The sequence below is a fragment of the Corapipo altera genome, unplaced genomic scaffold, assembly GCF_003945725.1.
Source record: "Corapipo altera isolate COAL_440 unplaced genomic scaffold, ASM394572v1 169, whole genome shotgun sequence".
Taxonomy (NCBI): domain Eukaryota; kingdom Metazoa; phylum Chordata; class Aves; order Passeriformes; family Pipridae; genus Corapipo; species Corapipo altera.
In genome coordinates, this window is record NW_020884946.1 from 514,784 (window position 1) to 534,092 (window position 19,309).

Here is a 19,309-nt window from a genome sequence, read left to right on the forward strand (position 1 = left end):
GCAAACAAGCAGGTAAGGAAAGGTCTGGACAGGTTTGCTTCTTCAGGCTCTGCTCACGTGAGGATACTCATGGTTTCCTGACAGCCCCATCCAGTGGGATCTGAAAGGCAGCTGTAAAGTACACCCAGACTCTTGTTCCTTTCTATTTGAGGCTGTCTGGGAAAGCTGTGAGCAGCAAAAAAGACACTGGGACTGTCTGCAGAATCAGCAAGATGATCAGGAGACATTTACATTGTTCTCTCACTTGAGAAGTTATTTTTGCAAACATATGGCCTGGAGTTAAATATGTTTTTTTGAAAACACTGTGGCCAAAGTCTGTGGCCATTAATAGTGTAAGGCTGTTTCTTTTCCTAGAGAAAGACAGGCATTTGTAGATTCTGGGGGAAACTCATCCTGTACGAGAAGCTCCAGGTTAAATTGATGCTTTCAGAGCTCTTTTCTGGATCAACCCCTTAATTTTATTTTTCACAGAATGGTAAATACACAAATCTCTCTGCAAAATCACTTAATCATATTTATGCAAATAGTGACTTTGATGGACCTGTTAACTTGAAGAGAGGAAAGAACTCTCCATGTGCCCCTCATCATCTCTCTTTTTCTCAGTAATAAATGGTAGTTCATGCATCTTGCTCAGCGAGGTTTCCTCTGCACTCCTTTAACTGTAACTTGTAAAAAGCCCAATTGCAGGAAAAGCAATTTGCCTGAGTTTTCTGAAAAGAAAAATGGTCAGCGTAGTAGGAATTCAGAAACGATACGAAGCTGCAATTCATTACAAGCTTTCAACAAGGCAGAGGGTACCAGTGGGCATCTATTGCACAGAGTGATGTTGGAAGGGAACCATGGGCAGGAGCAATTTCAAGAATGGCTTTGCTTACATTATCATCTAGTGGTGTTTAAACATGCACAGCATGTCCTTGAAAGCCTAGGGATAAGAGGAAGAGAGGAGATGAAAAATTAAACCAGAACTAAGGTGTTTGGAAAGCTTGAAGCTTAGAGTTGTTTCTGGGCACATCAGTTTAACCTTCAAATGAACCAGGCATTTCTTTCCTTCTCTTCAAAGTAACGCTTTTAAGTCCCGAAATTTGACTTTGAAGCTGAGATCAATGCTGGTAATGTTCTCATAACACCAACTCCCACTGGAGGTGAAATTGGGAAGGGGGGGACTTGTAGTTTGTTCAGAGATTCCACACAACACACCAGGCAAGTGATTTTTGCATCAACTGTGCTTCCCTAAGTAGGGCAGGGAATTTTAATCTTGCAGAAGCGCTTAGAGCCTCACCAGCTCCTACTGACCCAGCACCTCTCAAAGCCAAATAATACATGGTCTGGCTCTCAGCTGCTTCTGTCCCACGGTCTGTGAAATCCTCCAGGGGCGTGGGCTGCTTATGACACCCCACAGATTAGAAGCAAAAGAAAATATCTGGTGTCAGTTGGCATAAACTTGCCACACGGGAGTCTGTGTTTCTGTTGAGCAAATCAACAGAACAGATCTATATGTTGCAAAACATTAAAAGTCCCTGATCTTATTTCATAGCTAGACTAAAAGGGTACCTTGAATTCCCAAGTTGTTTTGGTGGCTGGTGGTTGATTTATCACTGATTTGCAACTGCCCTCAAGTATTGCACAGCAGCAGGGCAAGAGACAAGAAATCAAGATCAAAAGGGTATTTAATATTGTAAGTGAATTTATTATATCTGTACCCATCCACCAGAAAACCTTGATCTTCAAAGCACTGTGCAAACACCAACCAGCTAATGACTCCCTGAGCAAAGCCACAGCAATGGCTATTTTTAATACATCTATTATTTGTTTGTGCTCATAAAAGGAGGTTGTGTGCCATCAGCTTATTTAGCCAAGCACAGAAGGGAGAAAAGTGAATGTGAACAGAGGAGGAAGGAAGGGTTATGGAATGTCTTGACTGGGTTCCCCATGCACCAGTTAATGAAAATGGCTGGATGAAATAGGAGTAGGTGAAGATAAGTGTGACAGAGCCACAAAACAGTGAAAAAAATTAATTTATTACTAGACAGAAATATGTCTTGAAGGAAAAAGGCTGGTTGCTAATGGTCTTTTCAGTCTAGCACAGAGAAGCCTAATGAGGACCAGTGGCAGGAAAAGTCAAGTAATTCAAAGCCCAATTTTTATCAGAGGCAGAATTAGCCTCTGGAATGAGTTACAAAGCCAAATGGAGAATTTCTCACTTTTTTTTTTTTTTCAAATGTAGGCAATGATTTAGTGGTCATCCTACAGAGAGATGTTAGAGAAGGTGTACAACCTGCCTGGGTGGCTGAGGGAAGATATGCTTTCTCCTCCTCTGAACTTTCCCACAGTGTGCCTCCAAGTGACATAAAGAGAGACATGGGCTCCTCTGGAGGGACATGATGAACATGTCAGATCAGAGGGCTGGAGCCCCTCTGCTCTGGAGACAGGCTGAGACAACGCCTTCCAGTGCCGAAAGGGGGCTACAAAAGAGGTGGAGAGGGACTTTGGACAAGGGCCTGGAGTGACAGGACAAGGGGGAATGGCTTCAAACTGACAGAGGGCAGGGTTAGATTGGATTTTGGGAAGAAATTCTGTACTGTGGAGGTGGTAAGGACCTGGTACAGATTGTCCAAAGAAGCTGTCCCATCCCTGGAAGTATCCAAGGCCGGGCTGGATGGGGCTTTGAGCAACCTGGTCTAGTGGAAGGTGTCCAAGCCCACGACAGGGGGTTGGAATGAGATGGTCTTTAAGGTCCCTTCCAACCCAAACCATTTTATGACCCTATGACATAGACACAGTCATATTTCACAAAGTGGTGAAACCTTCCCTCCCCGAGTCCTCTGAGGCCAAATTTGTCCTCCCTCCTTCCCCTGAAACACGTGCAGCCCCTGGGAGGGGGTCAGATCTGAGGAGCTGCAGCTCTGTAATTCTCAGGTGCCGATTCCCGACACCCTCTGCTCCGGCACCAAACCCCAATTCCCAGCGCGTGTGGAAGTGCTGCCCATCCCGGAGCAACCCCCCTCACCTCCCCATCGCCCTGCGTCCCGCGGAGGGTCCGGGGGTGACAGGGTGACACCGGCACCCCTTCACACGGACACACAGACGCCCCAGCGCTCCGGGGGCAAGATCCGACCCTCACCCCCCCCGCCCCCTCTTCCCACCCCACCTGCGGCCCGGAGGAGCCACTCGCTGCCTTTCCCATCCATAGAGGGCGGGAGCCGCGCTGCGGAGCCCGTCCTGCACCAGGCGGCGGAGGCAGAGCGAGCGCCCCGCCGGCACCGCGAGCTGCGGCGGCCGTGCCCGCGCCGCCTTCCTCCTCCTCCTCCTCCTCCTCCTCCTCCTCCTCCTCCTCCTCCTCCTTCGCTTCCCATTCCTCCTCCTCCCGCTCCCGCTGCCCTCCCGGCTCCGCTCGCCGTCCCGCCCGGCCGCCCCGCGAGCGGCTCCTTCCCCCTATGGATGGGAAGGCAGCGCCCAACGGCGTGGCCACCATCGAGGACCGGATCCTGCGCATCACCGGCTACTATGGATATTACCCGGGATACTCCAGCCAGAAAAGTAAGGCGCCCTCCCGCCTCTCCCGGCCCTTCACGGGGGGGGTGTGTATGTGTGGAGGGAAGCGTCGGCAGAGCCCGTGGCCCCCCAGAATGCCCCCCCCCCCTCCATCCCTCGGGGTGCGTGTGGGGTCCCCGCTGTCCCCCGCGGCTCTGCGGACGGAGAGGGGGGCGGCGGCGGCGTTTGGCCGCGGAACTTCGCGGCTCGGGAGGGCAGCGGGGGCCTCTCGCTGTTGTTTTGGGGTTTATTTCTAATTTCCATCCCCCCCCTCGCCCCCTACCCCCGCGGTGTTTGGGGGGGTTCGTTCTCCGGGTGCCCCGCGCCCGCCGCACCGGGAAAGTTTCGGTCCCGGTGGGTCCCCCCCGGGCGGGCGCTTCGGCGCGAAGCTCCTGAATTATTCACCTTCCTCCCCAAACTAATGAGATTTTTCCAGAAAAGTGGGGAGTTACCGATGGGGGCTTCCCTTCGTCCCGTTTTAATACGAGACTCCTGTGGTTTAGGAATTTACTGTTGGTTTGGGGTCTTCTTGTGTGTGTGTGTGTGTGTTTATTTATTTACTTCCCTTAAACGAAGAAGCAGAAATTAAAGCAGTTGGTCCTTGCAGAAATTCCCTATCTTTTGCTTTTGAAGTTTTTAATTGGTAGCAGCGGGTTTCTAGCAGCTGGGAGGACCTCAGTGGGTTTCTCTGGAATTCTGGCAGTCCCAGCGCTCTGTTTGACGGAGAAAGTTTGGCTGAGGAAAGAAATTATTAATTTTTACCACCCAGGAAACACATGCAATCGAGTTTTATTGTGTTAATAGTTGCTTTGCAGTTGGCAAAAGCTACAACATACCACAGCTTAAAAAACAAAAAGGGAATTGAGGCAAAGTGGCGGGGTGGGGGGGAAAGGAAAGGCAAGAAGCCCACGTTGGTGAGGTGAGCATTAAAGAACAGACTTTCTTCTGAATATTTAAACTCCCCTCGGAATCGGGGGTGGGGTGTGTGAACTGATTTCCAGAACAGGCAGTGCAGTGCTCTCCAGGTCCAATGCAACAATAAACCAAAACACAGTTAAGAAATTGCTAAATGTGAGACAAAGACATCTGTGGGATTTTTCTGATGGAGGAAAGCCATGCAGTGAAAACACTTAAAATAAGAAATAATAATTCCTTTGTGTGATGGTCATCACTGTTGGATCTGAAAAATCTAACAGTCAATCCCTGTGGTTTTATCCAGCTGTTATCTGTGGCATGTTCACAGCATGGCAGGTGTTATGGGCATTTATTTGGTGAGGTCACTTGGTTTTTCTGTAGTCAGAAGAGTTGAGAAGAAGCTCAGAACAATCTGGAGGAATGGCTGTATGTCAGTCCAGGGACTATTTAAGTCCGACCCAGGTGGAACCAGTGTCCCAAATTCTGCAGCAATTCCAGACGGTGTCTACAGTGTGATTTACCAGAGAAGGGTGAGGATTTTGGCTTAATACTTTGTCCCAAGTTTGCTTTGGTGTCAGAACGCAATTTTTCAGTCTGCAGCGACACTCCCACTCTCCATCAATCTGTAGACCTGAATTCAGTATTGGCAATGCAAGTGCTCTGTGTGGTGCAGTGGCAATGCCAGGAGAGCACTGCCCGGACAAAGAGAAGCTCTTTCAGCCCAGGTTCAGGTTCTGCAGATGCTACAAAGCACATCTGCTTAAAATTAGACAAAGCGTGTCAGGAGAGGCCAAGGCTTTCAGAAGTACTGACTCTTGGGATTTTGTTGCAAACCTCCCAGCCTTTGATGACTGGGTGCTGAGGAAAAAAACAAAAAGGATTAGTAGCTCAGGTTTTGCTGGTTGAAGAAAATAAACTACATTTGTGGTCATCATGCTTGAAGAGGAAAACTGCAAGTGCATAACTCAGAGGTATCCCAGTAATTAAATGCCCTTGGGTAAATGAAAAGCATGAACCCTTTCTGACCTACGAATGGATTTTAAATAAGTCTCATAAGTTTTGGAACCATCCTCATAATTTTTGGAGTGTTTGCAGTTGGTGGGTGACTGCTTTATCCTCGTGGCTGTGAGTTTTGGGTTTATAAAATACTTTAATGTTCTGCAGTTTTCACAAAGATGTTCTGTCCTTACCTGGGTTAAACACAGGCCTCCTTCAGGCATCATGAACATATATCCTCTTGGCATTTGGGCAGCGAGAGTCACTCTTGCAGGTCCTGGCTCGGAGTTCTTACTCCATTCCTGTGCCTTGGCTTTAGTCAAGGGTGGTGCTGCTTCAAAGTTCTGCTGACTGACAGTTCTTGCCACGGCTGATTGTTCACACAGCAGCAGGACTGTCAACGTGTAAACACACAGGGTGGGGAGTTTGTACAATCAACTATTAATAGACTTCATATCTCAGTTTATTTAAGTGAGGGCATGATTGTTGTCACTGTTGTCCAAATACAGTTTTAGTGCAGCTGGACAATGCTGGTGCCTTTGGCTGGAGAGCAGGGTGCTGGTGGGGTGCAGTGTGCTCAGAATTCCAGGTGGGCTGTGTCCCTGCCCTCCCCAGTGGCAGAGGAGTTGTTGTCCTGTCCCTGTGTCCAAACCTGTGGCGGGTGCAATCATCTGCCTACGCTGTCGCCTCACTCCTGCCTGGGTCTGAAGGGTCCCTGAGGATGAGCTGTTGCCCCCAGGATGGCTTTGTGCTGTCACCCCTTGGGTCTGACCAGAGGGCTGGATGGGGATGTCATTTGGGTGGTGACAACCTGCTGATGGTCACCACCTTTCCTGAGGCTCCTCTTTGTCCCCAGCCTGTGGTGCCCAGCTAGGGACAGGAACATTTACTGAGGAAAGCTGAAGGCAGGGCTGGGTGGCTGTTCTTCTGCTCACTCTTGGGGGGGACCTGGAAAATGACAAAAAGCCCCCAAGACTCTGAACTGTGCTGGTGATTTACATCCCTCCCTCAGTAGATCAGCAAGTATTCTGTGGTTTAACAGGAGACCATGCCTGGGTTTCTGTGTGTGAAGGCTGAGGACTGGTCACAAATGGCCATGGAATGTAATGTCAGAGGGCTGTGGTGTTCAGGAGCTGTTACCACAGAGAACTGCAGTGTTTTCTAGTGACTTTTGCTTCATCTATATTTGTGTGCACTTCAGACTTGGAGTGTCCACGTGACGAGTCTTTTGGTACTTTTACCATTTTTAATTATCCTTTAAAAAGTTACTAGAGAAGGAAAATACCTATTTTATTTCCCTGTAAATCATCTGAAAAATCAGAGACATGTATTTTGGTCTGGTATTTACATCCATGTATGCTGCAAAATTCCTATATCCTGCCTAATAAGTCACAGGAATTGGAACAAGATAATATGGTTTTTTCCCTCCCTCACTTGGTGCTGAAATGGAAAGGGCTTTTCCTGGTCCCAGTTAACCTGTACTTCTGTGGGAAGAAAGAGGGGCTGTGTCTCTCTTCCAGTCAATTTCTTTGGAGTTACTCCGTAATTTCCAGGACATGGTGCTGGTGTAGATCAGATGCTCCAGCCTCTGTCCTGGGGTTGCAGATGGTGCTCCCATGTTAGTGACCATGAACAGTGGGAAACTCTGTTCCCTCTCCCAGCTCTTTGCCATAACTTCTCATTCTTCTCTGACTTTTTTGCTGGCAGTACAATCACATTTAGTGTTTCCAGGTTCAGGAATTTGTATGGGTTTGTTTCTTTGTGGGCTTTGTTTTTTGTTTTTCTTTCTTTTTTTCCCATCCTTTCCAACTGCCACCCCATCTGCCTTTCATCTCAGTACTGAAACCTTTTTTACTTTCACACTACAAAGTTCTTCTCCTTCAAGTCTGTCCTAACACCTCTCCTGTGCCTTCCGCTGAATCAAAACTGATCCAGTCAAAGTTTCCTGTCTCTAATCTTCATCAACTTCACCAAGTCCACCTCCAAGTCAAGTTTCTGTCTGTGTAATGTCTTTCTGATGGAGCCTTTCCAGCATCCACAAAGTCTCATATCTTGCAGGATGCTCTCAGCATCGCAGATCTGCATTTCTGTAGTTCTGTTTTCTCAGGCCTGGACAAGCACAGCATCAATGTACTGAAAAAACAGTGGTTTGTCTTGTGAGGCAGCACCTTTTTTTTTTTTTTTTAATCATGTTTGGAGAGCTTCTCATGTCTGGAGGATTTGATTCCCACCACAGCAGATTATGAGTGCCCATCTCCACCAGGCCCTTGCCAGATTTTTAAGCAGGTTCCTTTGGACACGATCCTGTGCTGATACGATTTCCCCTTCTTCTCTCCTTCAGGCCTGACCTGAAACCATGGAGTTGTGTAAGCTCCTGGAAGGAGAAGGTGCTGCCACGTGGCTCTGCAGCAGTGGGACTGTGACACTGTGACAAGGGGTGACCACCCCTGTGGTGCAGCCGCATGGTCAGATGTGTCTGCCAGCAAGCTGGAGAGCCCTGACACCAGAGTGTGACCTTAGCAGTGCTTGGCACCTGGGCTGAAATGCTGAACCTGTCCTTACTAATAGCACAGTCACTGTCAGGAATAAACCACATGTTTTCTTACTCCCCTAGAACAGCTCAAGCAAGGTTTTGCGCTTTAATTTGGCAGGTTCAACCTCAAGTCAGCAATGTGAACTTAAGCATCTGCTTAAGTCTGAACTTGCACTAAGCCACCGGGCTTTGATGATGTGTTTAAAGTTAAGTCCATGCTTAATTGCTTTGCCTTAATAAGACATGGCATGCTGAGCCAGCACCACTGGCTTGACAATTTGGCTCTTGCTCTCTGCGTGGAGTAAAAGGCTGTGGAGGGAAAAGCTAACTCTGAAACATTGGACAGAATTTTCTCCTGGTTATCACAGCAGCTGTGCCAGCAGCTCTGCTGCAGTACAAATCACATGGCAAACCCAGATCATCTCTGCTTACTGAACACCCTGCCCTCCTGGTGGCTTGTCACTTCCAGTGAGAGGAACAAAGTCTCCGTCTGTTTACTGGAGGCTCCCAGCTGCTTCTCCAGCTCTTCCCTGTGCAGAGCAAACACAATGGGAGACTGGCAAAGGGGCAGTCGAGCAAAGGTGCTTTGAATTGTTGGTGGATGGGGCCGGTTCCATGGAGCTGTGTTTGGGGGGTCTGGGAGGGAGGTGGTGGTGTCTGAATCAGTCTCTGTGTGAGTTGAAGTCTCAGGGCTGTTTTAGCTCGTACCAGTTGTGGCAGCTGCCCCTGTGCCACCTGGTGCTGTTTGAGTTGCAAGGACACCAGATGCAGGGCTAACCCAAAATAAGGTTTATTTTAAAGCCCTTCCTTTCCCCGCTGGACAGTGATTGTTCATAGGGGGTTATTCCCTTGGAGGGTGTGCAACAGTGAGGGCTGAATTAAACTGCCAGTTTAACAGTATTTTCCTCCCCCACTCTTGGGCACAAATGGATGTCATGGCACAGGATGTTGTAGATGTTTCTCCTCACAGGCTTGTCTCTCTGTTCACGTAAAATAAATTGTGGCTGTGTATCAGCACTGGTAGCAATAACTTATTAAGTAATTTCTTTCAGCAAAACAGATTTTGTAAATACTCCTTTGCTGACTAGTTTTGGCAAGACCAGGTATGTATTCTTTAATGGAATGGGGCCATTTGTGTGGATTTCTGTTTGTGCTGGAAGGGACAACATGGCAGCCTTAAACCTGTGGCTGGAATGGAGGACCTCCCCTCATCTGGGGACTCCAAGTGTTTTGGAAGATGAGGGGTCCCATTAGCTGGGAAGAGAGGAAACTGGTTCAGTCCTTGGCCTTTCCTCAGGGACTGATTCAGCCTTTTGGGGTGAAATCTCCAGGTAGTCGAGCTGTGAAACTGCAGCACTGGACTGCAGTTCTGCACATCTGTGGGCAGGAGGGATGGATTCAGACTGGGAAGAACACCATTGTGAGCAGGGCAATGAGGAGCATTATCCTTGGAAGAGGGGACTGATAGAGCTTAGCTTGTGTAGGCTGGCCAGGGTGGGAAGAGGGCTGCTGCTCCAAATACATCCTGGGAGGATGAACAAGGGAATGTGGGAAAGAAGAGTGATTTAAGCTGAAACTGCGTGTTGGCACACAGACAAATGGGTATGAACAAGCCATGAATAAATTAAGGCTGGAAATTAGCAGAAGGCTGAAATTAATGGCCAAAAATCTCACTCAGTCTTATGTATTTAAATAAGAATTATTTCCCAAGCTTTAAAGGTGCCTCATAAAGAAGTATGCCAAGATTTTGAGAAAAATTACCCCCATTTGGCAGGGAAAATTGAGGCAGTAAGGTGGGGGGAGCAATGCTAATTTGCCAGAGGTTGTTCAGAACAAGCCATAAAGTTTGATGGAGCGATCTCTGCCTCTACTGGTGACTGCACAGCAGGTCTGATGCTGTACCTGGTCTGGTGCTGAGGGTGGGAGAGCTGCCTGCAGTACCTTGATAGCTTTCTACATGTGCTCTCTGCCTGCTTTTCAGTTCCCCTCCCTTCCTGGGCTCATTTGCTCCAGCCCTTTTCCCATCACCAGTGGTGTTCCCCAGGGCTCAGAGTTGGGCCCAGTCCTGTTTAATATCTTGATTGGTGACTGGATGAGGGGATTGAGTGTACACTCAGTAAAGTCATGGATGACACCCAGCTGGGTGGGAGTGTTGATCTGCTGGAGGGTAGGAAGGACCTGCAGAGGCATCTGGACAGGCTGGACTGATGGGCTGAGGCCAGCTGGATGAGTTTCAACAAGATAAAATGCTGGGTCCTGCACTCAGGCCACAACAACCCCCCTGGAGCACTCCAGGCTGGGGGAAGAATGTCTGGAAAACTAAGAATGAAAAGGATCTGGGGATGCTGCTCGACAGAGGCTGAACATGAGTCAGAGTGTGCCCAGGGGGGCAAGGAGGACAATAGTATCCTGGCCTGTACCAGCCAGAGTGTGGCCACCAGGACTGGGGAAGTGATTGTCCTCCCATGCTGGGCACTGGTGAGGCCCCTCAATTCAAGAAAGACATTGGAGGCTGGAGCATGTCCAGGGAAGGGCAACAGAGCTGGGAAAGGGTCTTGAGGGTAAGCCCTATAAGGAGCAGCTGAGGGAGCTGGGGGTGTTTAACCTGGAGAAAAGGAGTCTCAGGAGGGACCTTCTCACTCTCTACAACTCCCTGACAGGAGGGTGGAGCTGGGGGGGGTCAGGCTCTGCTCCCAGGGAACAAGTGACAGAACAAGAAGAAATGGCCTCAAGCTTCACCAGGGAAGGTTCAAGCTGGATATCAGGAGGAATTTCTTCATGGAAAGGGAAGTGAAGGATTTAAATGGACTGCTCAGGGAGGTGATGGAGTCACCATCCTTGGAGGCATTCAAGAAAAGACTGGACATGGCTCTGAGTGTGTAGTTGTCAGGGCGATGATCAGAGGTGGCACTCAACAGTCTCAGAGGTCTTTTCCAACCTAAATGATTCTGTGGTTCTGTGATTCTGTGATTCTTGCAGAAAGGCTTCCTCACTGCCCAACCCTCTGGGTGTTGGATGGGCTGTGCCTCGTGCTCCCAGGTGGCACAGCTCCTGTTTCCTGCTGCTTTGCCTCACTTGGCTCCATTCACCTGAGGTGGCTTTAACCTCACTCAACTTGACACCATCATGGCTGCGTGGAGCTGCACACTTCCTTCTTTTCTTGTTTTTCCTGAAAGTGTGGCTGCTGCACACAGCATTAGGAAACACATTAGGAAATTACCTGGGTATGCCATGAGGTCCTGCTCACTCCTCTGGAGTGCACAGGAGAGATATCCCTCATTTTGACTGTCCTTCCAGCACTCTTTCCCTGACTTTGTCTTCCCCATCCACTCAGGCAGGCAGCTGCATATTTGGTCTTGCTTAAATGTTGTAAAATAACATTCCAAGGTGACAGATGGTTCTGGCAGACTTTTATCCTTCCAATGCTCGCATTCCTGTTTTTTAATAGTGGTTTTAAAGGTTCGCAATTATTTCTTCTGCACATTTGGAAATTGATGGGCTTTTGCTCAACTGCCTGCATGGGAATTCACCCATGAAAGTGAACTTGCAGCTTTACTGTTGAAAGATTGGTGGCAGGAATTTTTTCACATAAACCTGCTGCTGGATGATCACGTAATAATGAATAATGAAAATGCCTGGGAAAAAAAAGGTCAGTGTCGCTCTGTGGCAAATGTGCAAATAGGGTGTGTGTGGGGGGGGAGAAAAAGTGAAGTGCTTAACTGACCAGTTAAATTATTCACCAAGTGGACCAGCTCTACTCAGTGAGACTGAAAACCTTTTTTTTTCAGTTGTGGTGAGGTGAAGTGAGACTCCCCGGTGGCCTTCACTTTGGGCCGGCCCCTCTGCAGAGTGGCAGATTTCACTGCACAGGGATAGAAGCTGCAAGGTTTTGTGAGCTAATACCCAGGGTATGGCTTTCACAGCCATGGCAGAGCTGTAAGTGAGAGCATCCCGGGCACTTTGAGTGGCAGCAGTGATTTTATTCGGGATGTGTTCAAGTGACAGGCTTTCAGTGTGTCTGCCACAGATCTTTCTGTTATTACTTTAAAAACACATTGAATCTTCCTAAACGTCCCTTGCAAATACTCTTGATGAAATGGGTTTGTCCTTTCCTGCCTTTAACTGGGCTGGAGCAGGGGTAGAGGAGTGAGGGAGTGAGAAAGGTGCCTCTGCTCTTCTTTTGTAGAAAGTAGAAGATGATTTTCTCCTCTTCTGGCTTCTATATGAGCCAAAGTAAGGGAGCAGGATTCAGATCTAGGGGTAGAAGATGAGGTTTCCTGCTGTTTCTGGCAATCTTAAAGCTGTTCTGTGTCTCAAAGCTCTTTTTAACTGATACAAGAAGAGTTCCCATGCCTATTTTTTTGTTTAAGTTTCCAGTTTCATATTGGACAGGGAAGAAGGGAGAGACAAGTACCAGCATGGCAGCTCATGGGTCAGTACAACTTCACCAAAACAAGTCTACCAGATATACTACTAGAGCAGTCATAGTCCTGGCAGTGATCCCTCCATCCAGAGTGAGAAAGACATTGTAGCCTGAAGCCAACCTGGCAACTCTTCCAGTTTTATTTCTTCTTGCTTGTGTTATGCCTGAGAAGTGGCTGTTTATGGCACTGAAAAAGCACTGCTTGAGCAATTGCCTGCTTTTATATACTATATACAATAGTGCAGCTCTCTGTCTTCCTGTGGAGGCTTGGTCTTCTGGGGGACATTTTTGATGAGGGCTAACACCTCCCTCTATTATTAATGGGGTAGTTGGAGATGCTGTGCACTGCACTGAAAAAAATACTTCCCCGTTGGGGACTGATTTTTCACAGGATTCGTGGGAACACAGCTGTGCAGGCCCATTCCAGCTAATGGGCATCATATACCTGGATGTCTGAGGACAGCACTGAAATCATCTGCTGCTGTGCCTGAGTAAGATAAGCATGAAGCAAGGCTGGAACACGTGTTCTCTGTCGGGGAGAGAAAAGTGATCACATTAGTTTTCACAGTGTGATTTATATTTGGCATCTTAAGTGAGATGGCACAGTTATAGAGCAGTTGATGGTGCAGTCATTATGACCCTTTTCTTTTATATATCTGAATCCTGGAACTTTTAACTCCTTTCTGAGACAAAGCCTGCCATGTGGAGTGTGCAGCCCTGGAATTGTGTGGGTGCAGATTGGGGTTTTTCTCTGCATGGTGCCAGAAATAACCTGTTGTGTGATACGTTACAGGGGCTAGGATTTGTAGCAGCTTGAGTGCGAGTGGGATGCTTCAAAGTGCTTCACCAGAGGAAATTCTTCAATGCTGACAGCATGGATGGCAGGAAGGTGAACTCTTCATGGTGTTCCTGCACTGTGGTTTGGAATTCTACCTGGGGAGGATTGGTTCTATGTGTGAGAAAGCATTTACTCAATGCTCAGTATCCAGTGAGCCTGCTGACACAAAGAGAAGGTGGAAAATGATTGAACTTAGCATTTACCAGGAAAAAAACCCCATACCCCCTACCATACCATTCTATCAGTTTTTGCTTCTTTCCAGGGTGGGATGGTATGGGGGAAAAAAAAAGCGAGGAATTAGATAAAAAGAAAATTTTAAGCATTTTGAGAACATTTCTTCAGAGGGAAGAGAATCCGGGGCAGGAATGTCACTGAAGAAGTGCCACTTTTCACATGCATTGCAAAACAAACCTTGGAGGAAGGAACAAAAGACGTTTTTCAGCAGAAGGACTTAGCTGAGCTGTTGTGGGTGTGCTGAGCCATGTGTGTCCTGTCGAGGTGATTCATCCACGCAAGGCCTGCCTTCTGTCCCTGCCCTTGGGGGCCCTTTGGCAGAGGACATGGATTTATCTGTGGTTGGGTGGCACAAAGGGGAGCATTGGACTGACTTCGGGGTGCAGTGAAGTGCACAACTGTCCTCTGGCCTGGTGTCTTCATGGAGCTGTGTGTCCAGGAATATTCCTTCTGAAGGCCACCTGCTCTGGGATGCAAACCTCACTGAGTCGACTAAAAAGGCTGGGTTTTTCCTTCACCTGTAGGTGCACTGCAGCATCTGAAAGCAGTGAAGCTTAGCTGGGTTTTCTAAGGCTGGAAAGGAGGTTAATTAGATCACAAATTAGGGCAACTCTATTTCTAGCAGGGGTCTGTGCCGTGTTTTTGTGCTCGTCTGCTTTGAAGTGAATTCAGAGCGACTGTTCTGAGCATCTCTGTAAAGACAGGCATCCCCAGCTGGGGGCTTGAGAAGTCAGCCAGAAGGAAAGATGCCTGCATGTGGGCAGGTTCCAGAGAACTGCCTTCAACTTAGGTATTCACACAGGTGCAGCAGTGGCTCTTCTGAGAGCCAAAGTCTCTTAGGCAGAGCTGGAAGTGCCGCTGGTGAGTGTGTGCGTGGCTACAGCACCCTCAGATTTGGTGTGCCTGACTTTTAGATGCACCTCCTTGAAAATGTGCCCCTTAATTACTATTGGTGTAAAATATTTCTACAGTATAGTGAAGTTTCATAGCATTTTGTGGAGTTTACTGCTTCAAGGAGTCAAAGGAAATGGGAGGTACAGCTCTCAGATTTGCCCTGTGTGGGGGAATGGAGAGTAGAGGAAATCTGTCACTATCACTGGGCACATTATTAACAGATGTCTCTTATTAAAAAGAGCTTTTGTTTTAGCTGGGATCTCTGATTTAATGTAGTAGTAGTAGTAAGGGACAGACCTCAGCTGGCTGGGTTCAGATTTACTTTAGTTCCAAAGCTACTTCCACGTGTGGGATGTTCACAGCTGAGGATGTTCTTGGCTTAGTTGTAGACAAAAATTAAGCCCTTTAAAAAATGATTTTCTGATAAGCACAGCTTGGAGAAAAATGTCAAGGTTCTGATAATTTTCTATGTTTTTTTTTTTTTCTCCTCATGGTGAAGCACTTCTAATGGTAAAAGATCAGCTGGCAAAAGATCAGCTTAGAGTGGGTGAATCTTCTGGTGTCTTAATGACTGTTGCCCTTCACACCCTCCCTGTAGATAATGGATGGTGGATGGCTGCCTAAAGCGAGTAATCTTATTTTATTTGTGATCCCCAAGTTTTTCTGTTTCCCTCCTGGTACTGTGGACAGAAACTATAGTTTAGAGCAGCCTGAATTGCCATATATCCTCCTTACACACAAAGACAAGATTCACAGGACTTCATTTGTGGGGTTACAGTCCTCTCCTGTCATACTCAGGTGTTCAGAAGCAGGTGTCTCTGAAATCCAGCTGGAATTGCACAGTGCAGTTTGAACTGACTGTGTAGATCCTGGTTCTTCTGCTGCATTTCTGCTTTCCTTGTTTATCTCGGTGGCTTAAGCCACTGTCCTTGGTTCTGACTTTCCCGTCTCGTCTCAGCCTCCCTTCTCTCCCTGTGTCTGTAGCGTCGGACTGGGCTGGTTGAAGGGACGATCTGAAAGGAAATGTATTCAGTGCTTTTGATGCGCAGAACCCTTTTTTTTTTTATAAGTTATGAACAAAAATTGTGCCTGTGTGTTCCCAAACTGAAGAATACATGATTGCTCTTCCCAGCCTTCCTCTGAGAACAGGCTTTGACATCATTCATACTCTATAATTTATGGTATTTTTGTAGCACTCTGTTAAGGTCTGCAAGAGAGAGAAAGGGATGATTTAGAAAGCAAAGAATAGTCCTGTGCTGGTAGGCCTGTGACTGAGTAGGTTCCTGCTCCTTGGAGTTGCTACCGGGTCTCTCTTTTATCATGGAATCATTTTTCCTGCTCTTTGGAGTTGCTACTGGGTCTCTCTTTTACCGTGGAATCATTTTTTTAAGGATGATGTTGTTTTCCTTAATGTAAGCACTTGCTCCTTGTCAAACACATCCTCGTATGCCCTGTTAGGACTTTGCGCCTCATTCCAGGGTGTTTTAAAAGCAAATTACAGAACGTCTTGTAACTCGTCAGCCCTTGATTTTTTTAACCTGGTTTCTTAAGGAAACAAGGCCTATGTTGAACATCATATCCCTCTCCCTACTCCCTCTCTCTCCCTGTAAAATCCAAGCAAGCTTACCAGGAGTCAGAGAGAGTGAAAGGCATGGAGCCCTGGCAGGCCTTACGTAAACACGTGGCCAGCTGGAAAAAGGGGGCCCTTGGTTCTCCCGTGGTGAAAAAACTGTAGAATTAGCTCACTCCTGAAGATGAGATGGACTGCACACAATTTCTGGGATCTCATCAAAGCCACATCTAGTGAACATCCAGCGTCAGACTGTGGTGATGTGCAGGGAAGAGTATAATGGAGGCTCCTGGTGCATTTCCACCCATCACTGATCTGCGCCTTGGGACATTCTTGGTGTACGTATATTTTAGTAGCTCTTAGTGAATTTTCCTTCCGTGAATTTGTAGGGAAGAGACTGTGTCCATTTTGCTGTTGTTGGATTTGTTTTCTCTTTTGCTCCTGGCTCTTTGGAAATGGCTCTTCAGCTGAGGAATAACTCCCATGAAGCCTTGGAGTCAGGTCCTCCCCACCCCCCAGTATATGTGGAGAGAGAGGAGGAGAAAGAGAACAAAACATTGGCCTGTTCAGTGTGAATAAACATCCTGTGGAGCTAACACATGTTTTATTCCATAATTCCTTCCAGCACAGAGATAAGATACAGCCTGGGAAGAGAGAATTTGGCTTCATGTTGTTTGGCTGCTCCTTCAGGGGATGTAGTGGGATGCCAGGAGTCTCACAGGGTACACCTGCCTTTGTTTGGGGCTTTGAGATGATGCAGTAAAAAACCATAAAACAGTTCCACAGGGGAGTTTCAAGTTCTGGTCTGAAATTCAGTGAATATAAGATTACTTTGCAGAACCACAGCTGTTGATAAAGGTCTGTGGAGCATCACAGACAATGGTTGTGAACCCTTTGCAGTTTTAAAAAGTGGAGAGAATGGGCTTGTTTTATTAAGGCTACAGAAAATGTTATCAAATATTCATGATGATCATCTCCTCTTATTTGAAATAATAAATCCAATGTTAATTTTGTGCTTGCAGAAAAGTGGTAGTGACTGTTGGCCCCCTATTTCTTTGCTGGTGTAATGCACTGAAAATATTTAATATTTTATCTACTTTGCAAGGATGTTATTAGGCTTACAAGTATGTCATGGAGCCCAGAGAAGGAAAAGTAAGTTTCTCCCTCTTTTTCCTGCAGGTTAGAGAGATAGAGGCTCCTGCAGTAATTTCAAGCTCCCTAAGAGCCCAGGGAAAGAAAACATTGTGCACAAGAGGGCTCACATAAAGCAAAAAAGTTTGTTAGCAAATTTAAAACCCAGTATAACTCTTAGCTTTAAAACAGGCAATAAAGAAATACCACCAGTTCTGTTTATTTTAAAGGCTAAGTTCTTAGAAATTGTTTTTGTCACTCATGCCATCCATTGTGTTGCCAGTTATGACATTTCTGACCCGTGTTGAAAATTAGAATTTGACATTGTAGTTAGTGACTGCACTGAACAAGGAAATGTGCTGCAGGGCTTTATAAATAGGATTTAAAGCACCCATCCCATAGTTGCATTTTATTATCCTGCTGTACGTGTTTTTGTTAGTTATTTATGTTCCCCAAAATGAATGCTAATTTTTAATATCACCATGTGGCAACAACATGAAGCCTTTTTAGTCACTGCTGCTATGCAAAGTATTGTAAAGTCTGACATCCCTTTGAAGAACTGTTCTTAGCCACTGCTGCTATTTTTATTTTTGAGTTGTTCTCTGTTAGAATATTTTTTTATTTTGTCCTCGCCTGCCCTGAATTTTCAAAACACTTTCAGATCAACTTAAGACAAATCAATCGAGGTCTTTCCTCCTCCTGTGTTTTCCCCACACTTATTAACTTTTACTGGACTGTGCCTTCGAAAATCTAGTTGAAATGTTTTTTTCCCTTGAACTCCAAAGAGTCTTTAGAGAAATATCTGCCAGAAGCACTGACCTACAAAATCTATTAGGCTCTCCCCACTGGTGTAAACTCATTTATGTAATGCTGCTGGATGGGAGAGCAAAATACAAAATTCAGTCTTCCTTTCATAAGCATAAGTGCAACTAAGTGGCTGATAATGAGATAATGTTTGCAAACCTACAGAAGGCGACTTGTGAAGTTTTCTCCTGGTTTTTTTGCCTTATGGATTTGTAGAGATTGCTTGAGGGCAGAGACCTCAAGGAAGGTTTAGCACCTAAGGGCTGGCAGCCGGGTACTCTGTGCTGGTTCTTGACTTCTGGGAGCATGTCAGGAAAACCAGCCTGACACCCCTAATGAGAGAGCTCTGAGAAGAATGATGCTGGCAGTTATCAGTGAAACTAATTCAGTTGTCTGTGCTGTTCAAACATAAACTGCATAACAAGGTCACTTGGGGGCTACATGAGTGGAGTTGGGTCAAGTATTGGCAGTGCTGTTCTGCTGTGTTGTTCGTGGTCCTTGCTGTGCCAGGAGAGGGCTGGATGGTGTCCTGTGCTGGAGGGAACTGGGAAATGCCAGAATCCAAACCAGAATCACAGAGTATTCAGAGCTGGAAAGGACCCACAAGGGTCATAAATCCCAACTCTTAAGTGAGCGACGATTGTCATGGCAAATTAGAGCCAACATTTTCTGCTTTGGCAGAGGTTGCAGAGGATCACAGACTGGCTCAGGTTGGAAGGGACCGCTGGAGGTCATCTGGTCCCACCTCCCTGCTCAAGTGGGGTCCCGCAAAGCACAACACTCAGGATTGTGTCCAGACAGCTTTTGAATGTCTCCAGCTGGGGAGACTCCACACTCTCTTGGGTGTTCTGTTCCAGTGCTTGGTCACCCCACAGTGAAGAAATTCTTCCTCACGTTCTGGTGGAACTTCCTGTGCATCAGTTGCTGCCCATTGCCCTTTGTCCCATTGTCTGACACCACCGAGAAGAGCCTGGTCCATCCTCTTGGCACCCTCCTTTCCGACAGCTTGAGGAAGAGAGTACTCCCCAGGCATTTTTCAATCCCTTCAGCTTTTCTGTACCAGGATCAGATACAGGAGCAGAGTTTCTGGTGGAGGTGTAGGGATCCAGTTGGCAGTAGATGAGTTTGCTCCATTGGCAGTGCCAAAGGCTCTGGAGAGACTGACTTTATCTTTGTGCCAGGAATGTTTAGTCTTTGGGTAGAGGTGGGCTTGCTCTGCTCATGCTGTGAGCCGTGGGCATGGATGTCAGGCAACTCCCAGTTTGAAATGGTGGTGCCATGGCAGCTCTGGGCTGTGTTAGCCTTGAGAAACCCTGTTGTGGCTCTGAATGAGGCCACAACTTGGTGTATCTACCTGTAAAAGACCATGGGGGTGTATCTGTAATATCCCTACTGCTCTGGGATAGTAGGATACAGAAAGAAGAGTTTAAGGAGAAAGTA

General features: G+C 47.0%; 1 protein-coding gene across 2 annotated transcripts in view; it reads left to right on the top strand.

The window, feature by feature from the left end:
- The first annotated feature begins 3,385 nt into the window (after window positions 1-3,385).
- Window positions 3,386-19,309, top strand: part of SLC35F4 (solute carrier family 35 member F4) — a 117,031-nt gene continuing 101,107 nt past the window's right edge. For both annotated transcript variants that reach the window (XM_027662558.1, XM_027662560.1), the window contains exon 1: window positions 3,386-3,537. In XM_027662558.1, coding sequence (XP_027518359.1) covers window positions 3,435-3,537 — 103 coding nt within the window. In that variant the 5' untranslated portion in view covers window positions 3,386-3,434. The remainder of the gene's footprint in view (window positions 3,538-19,309) is intronic.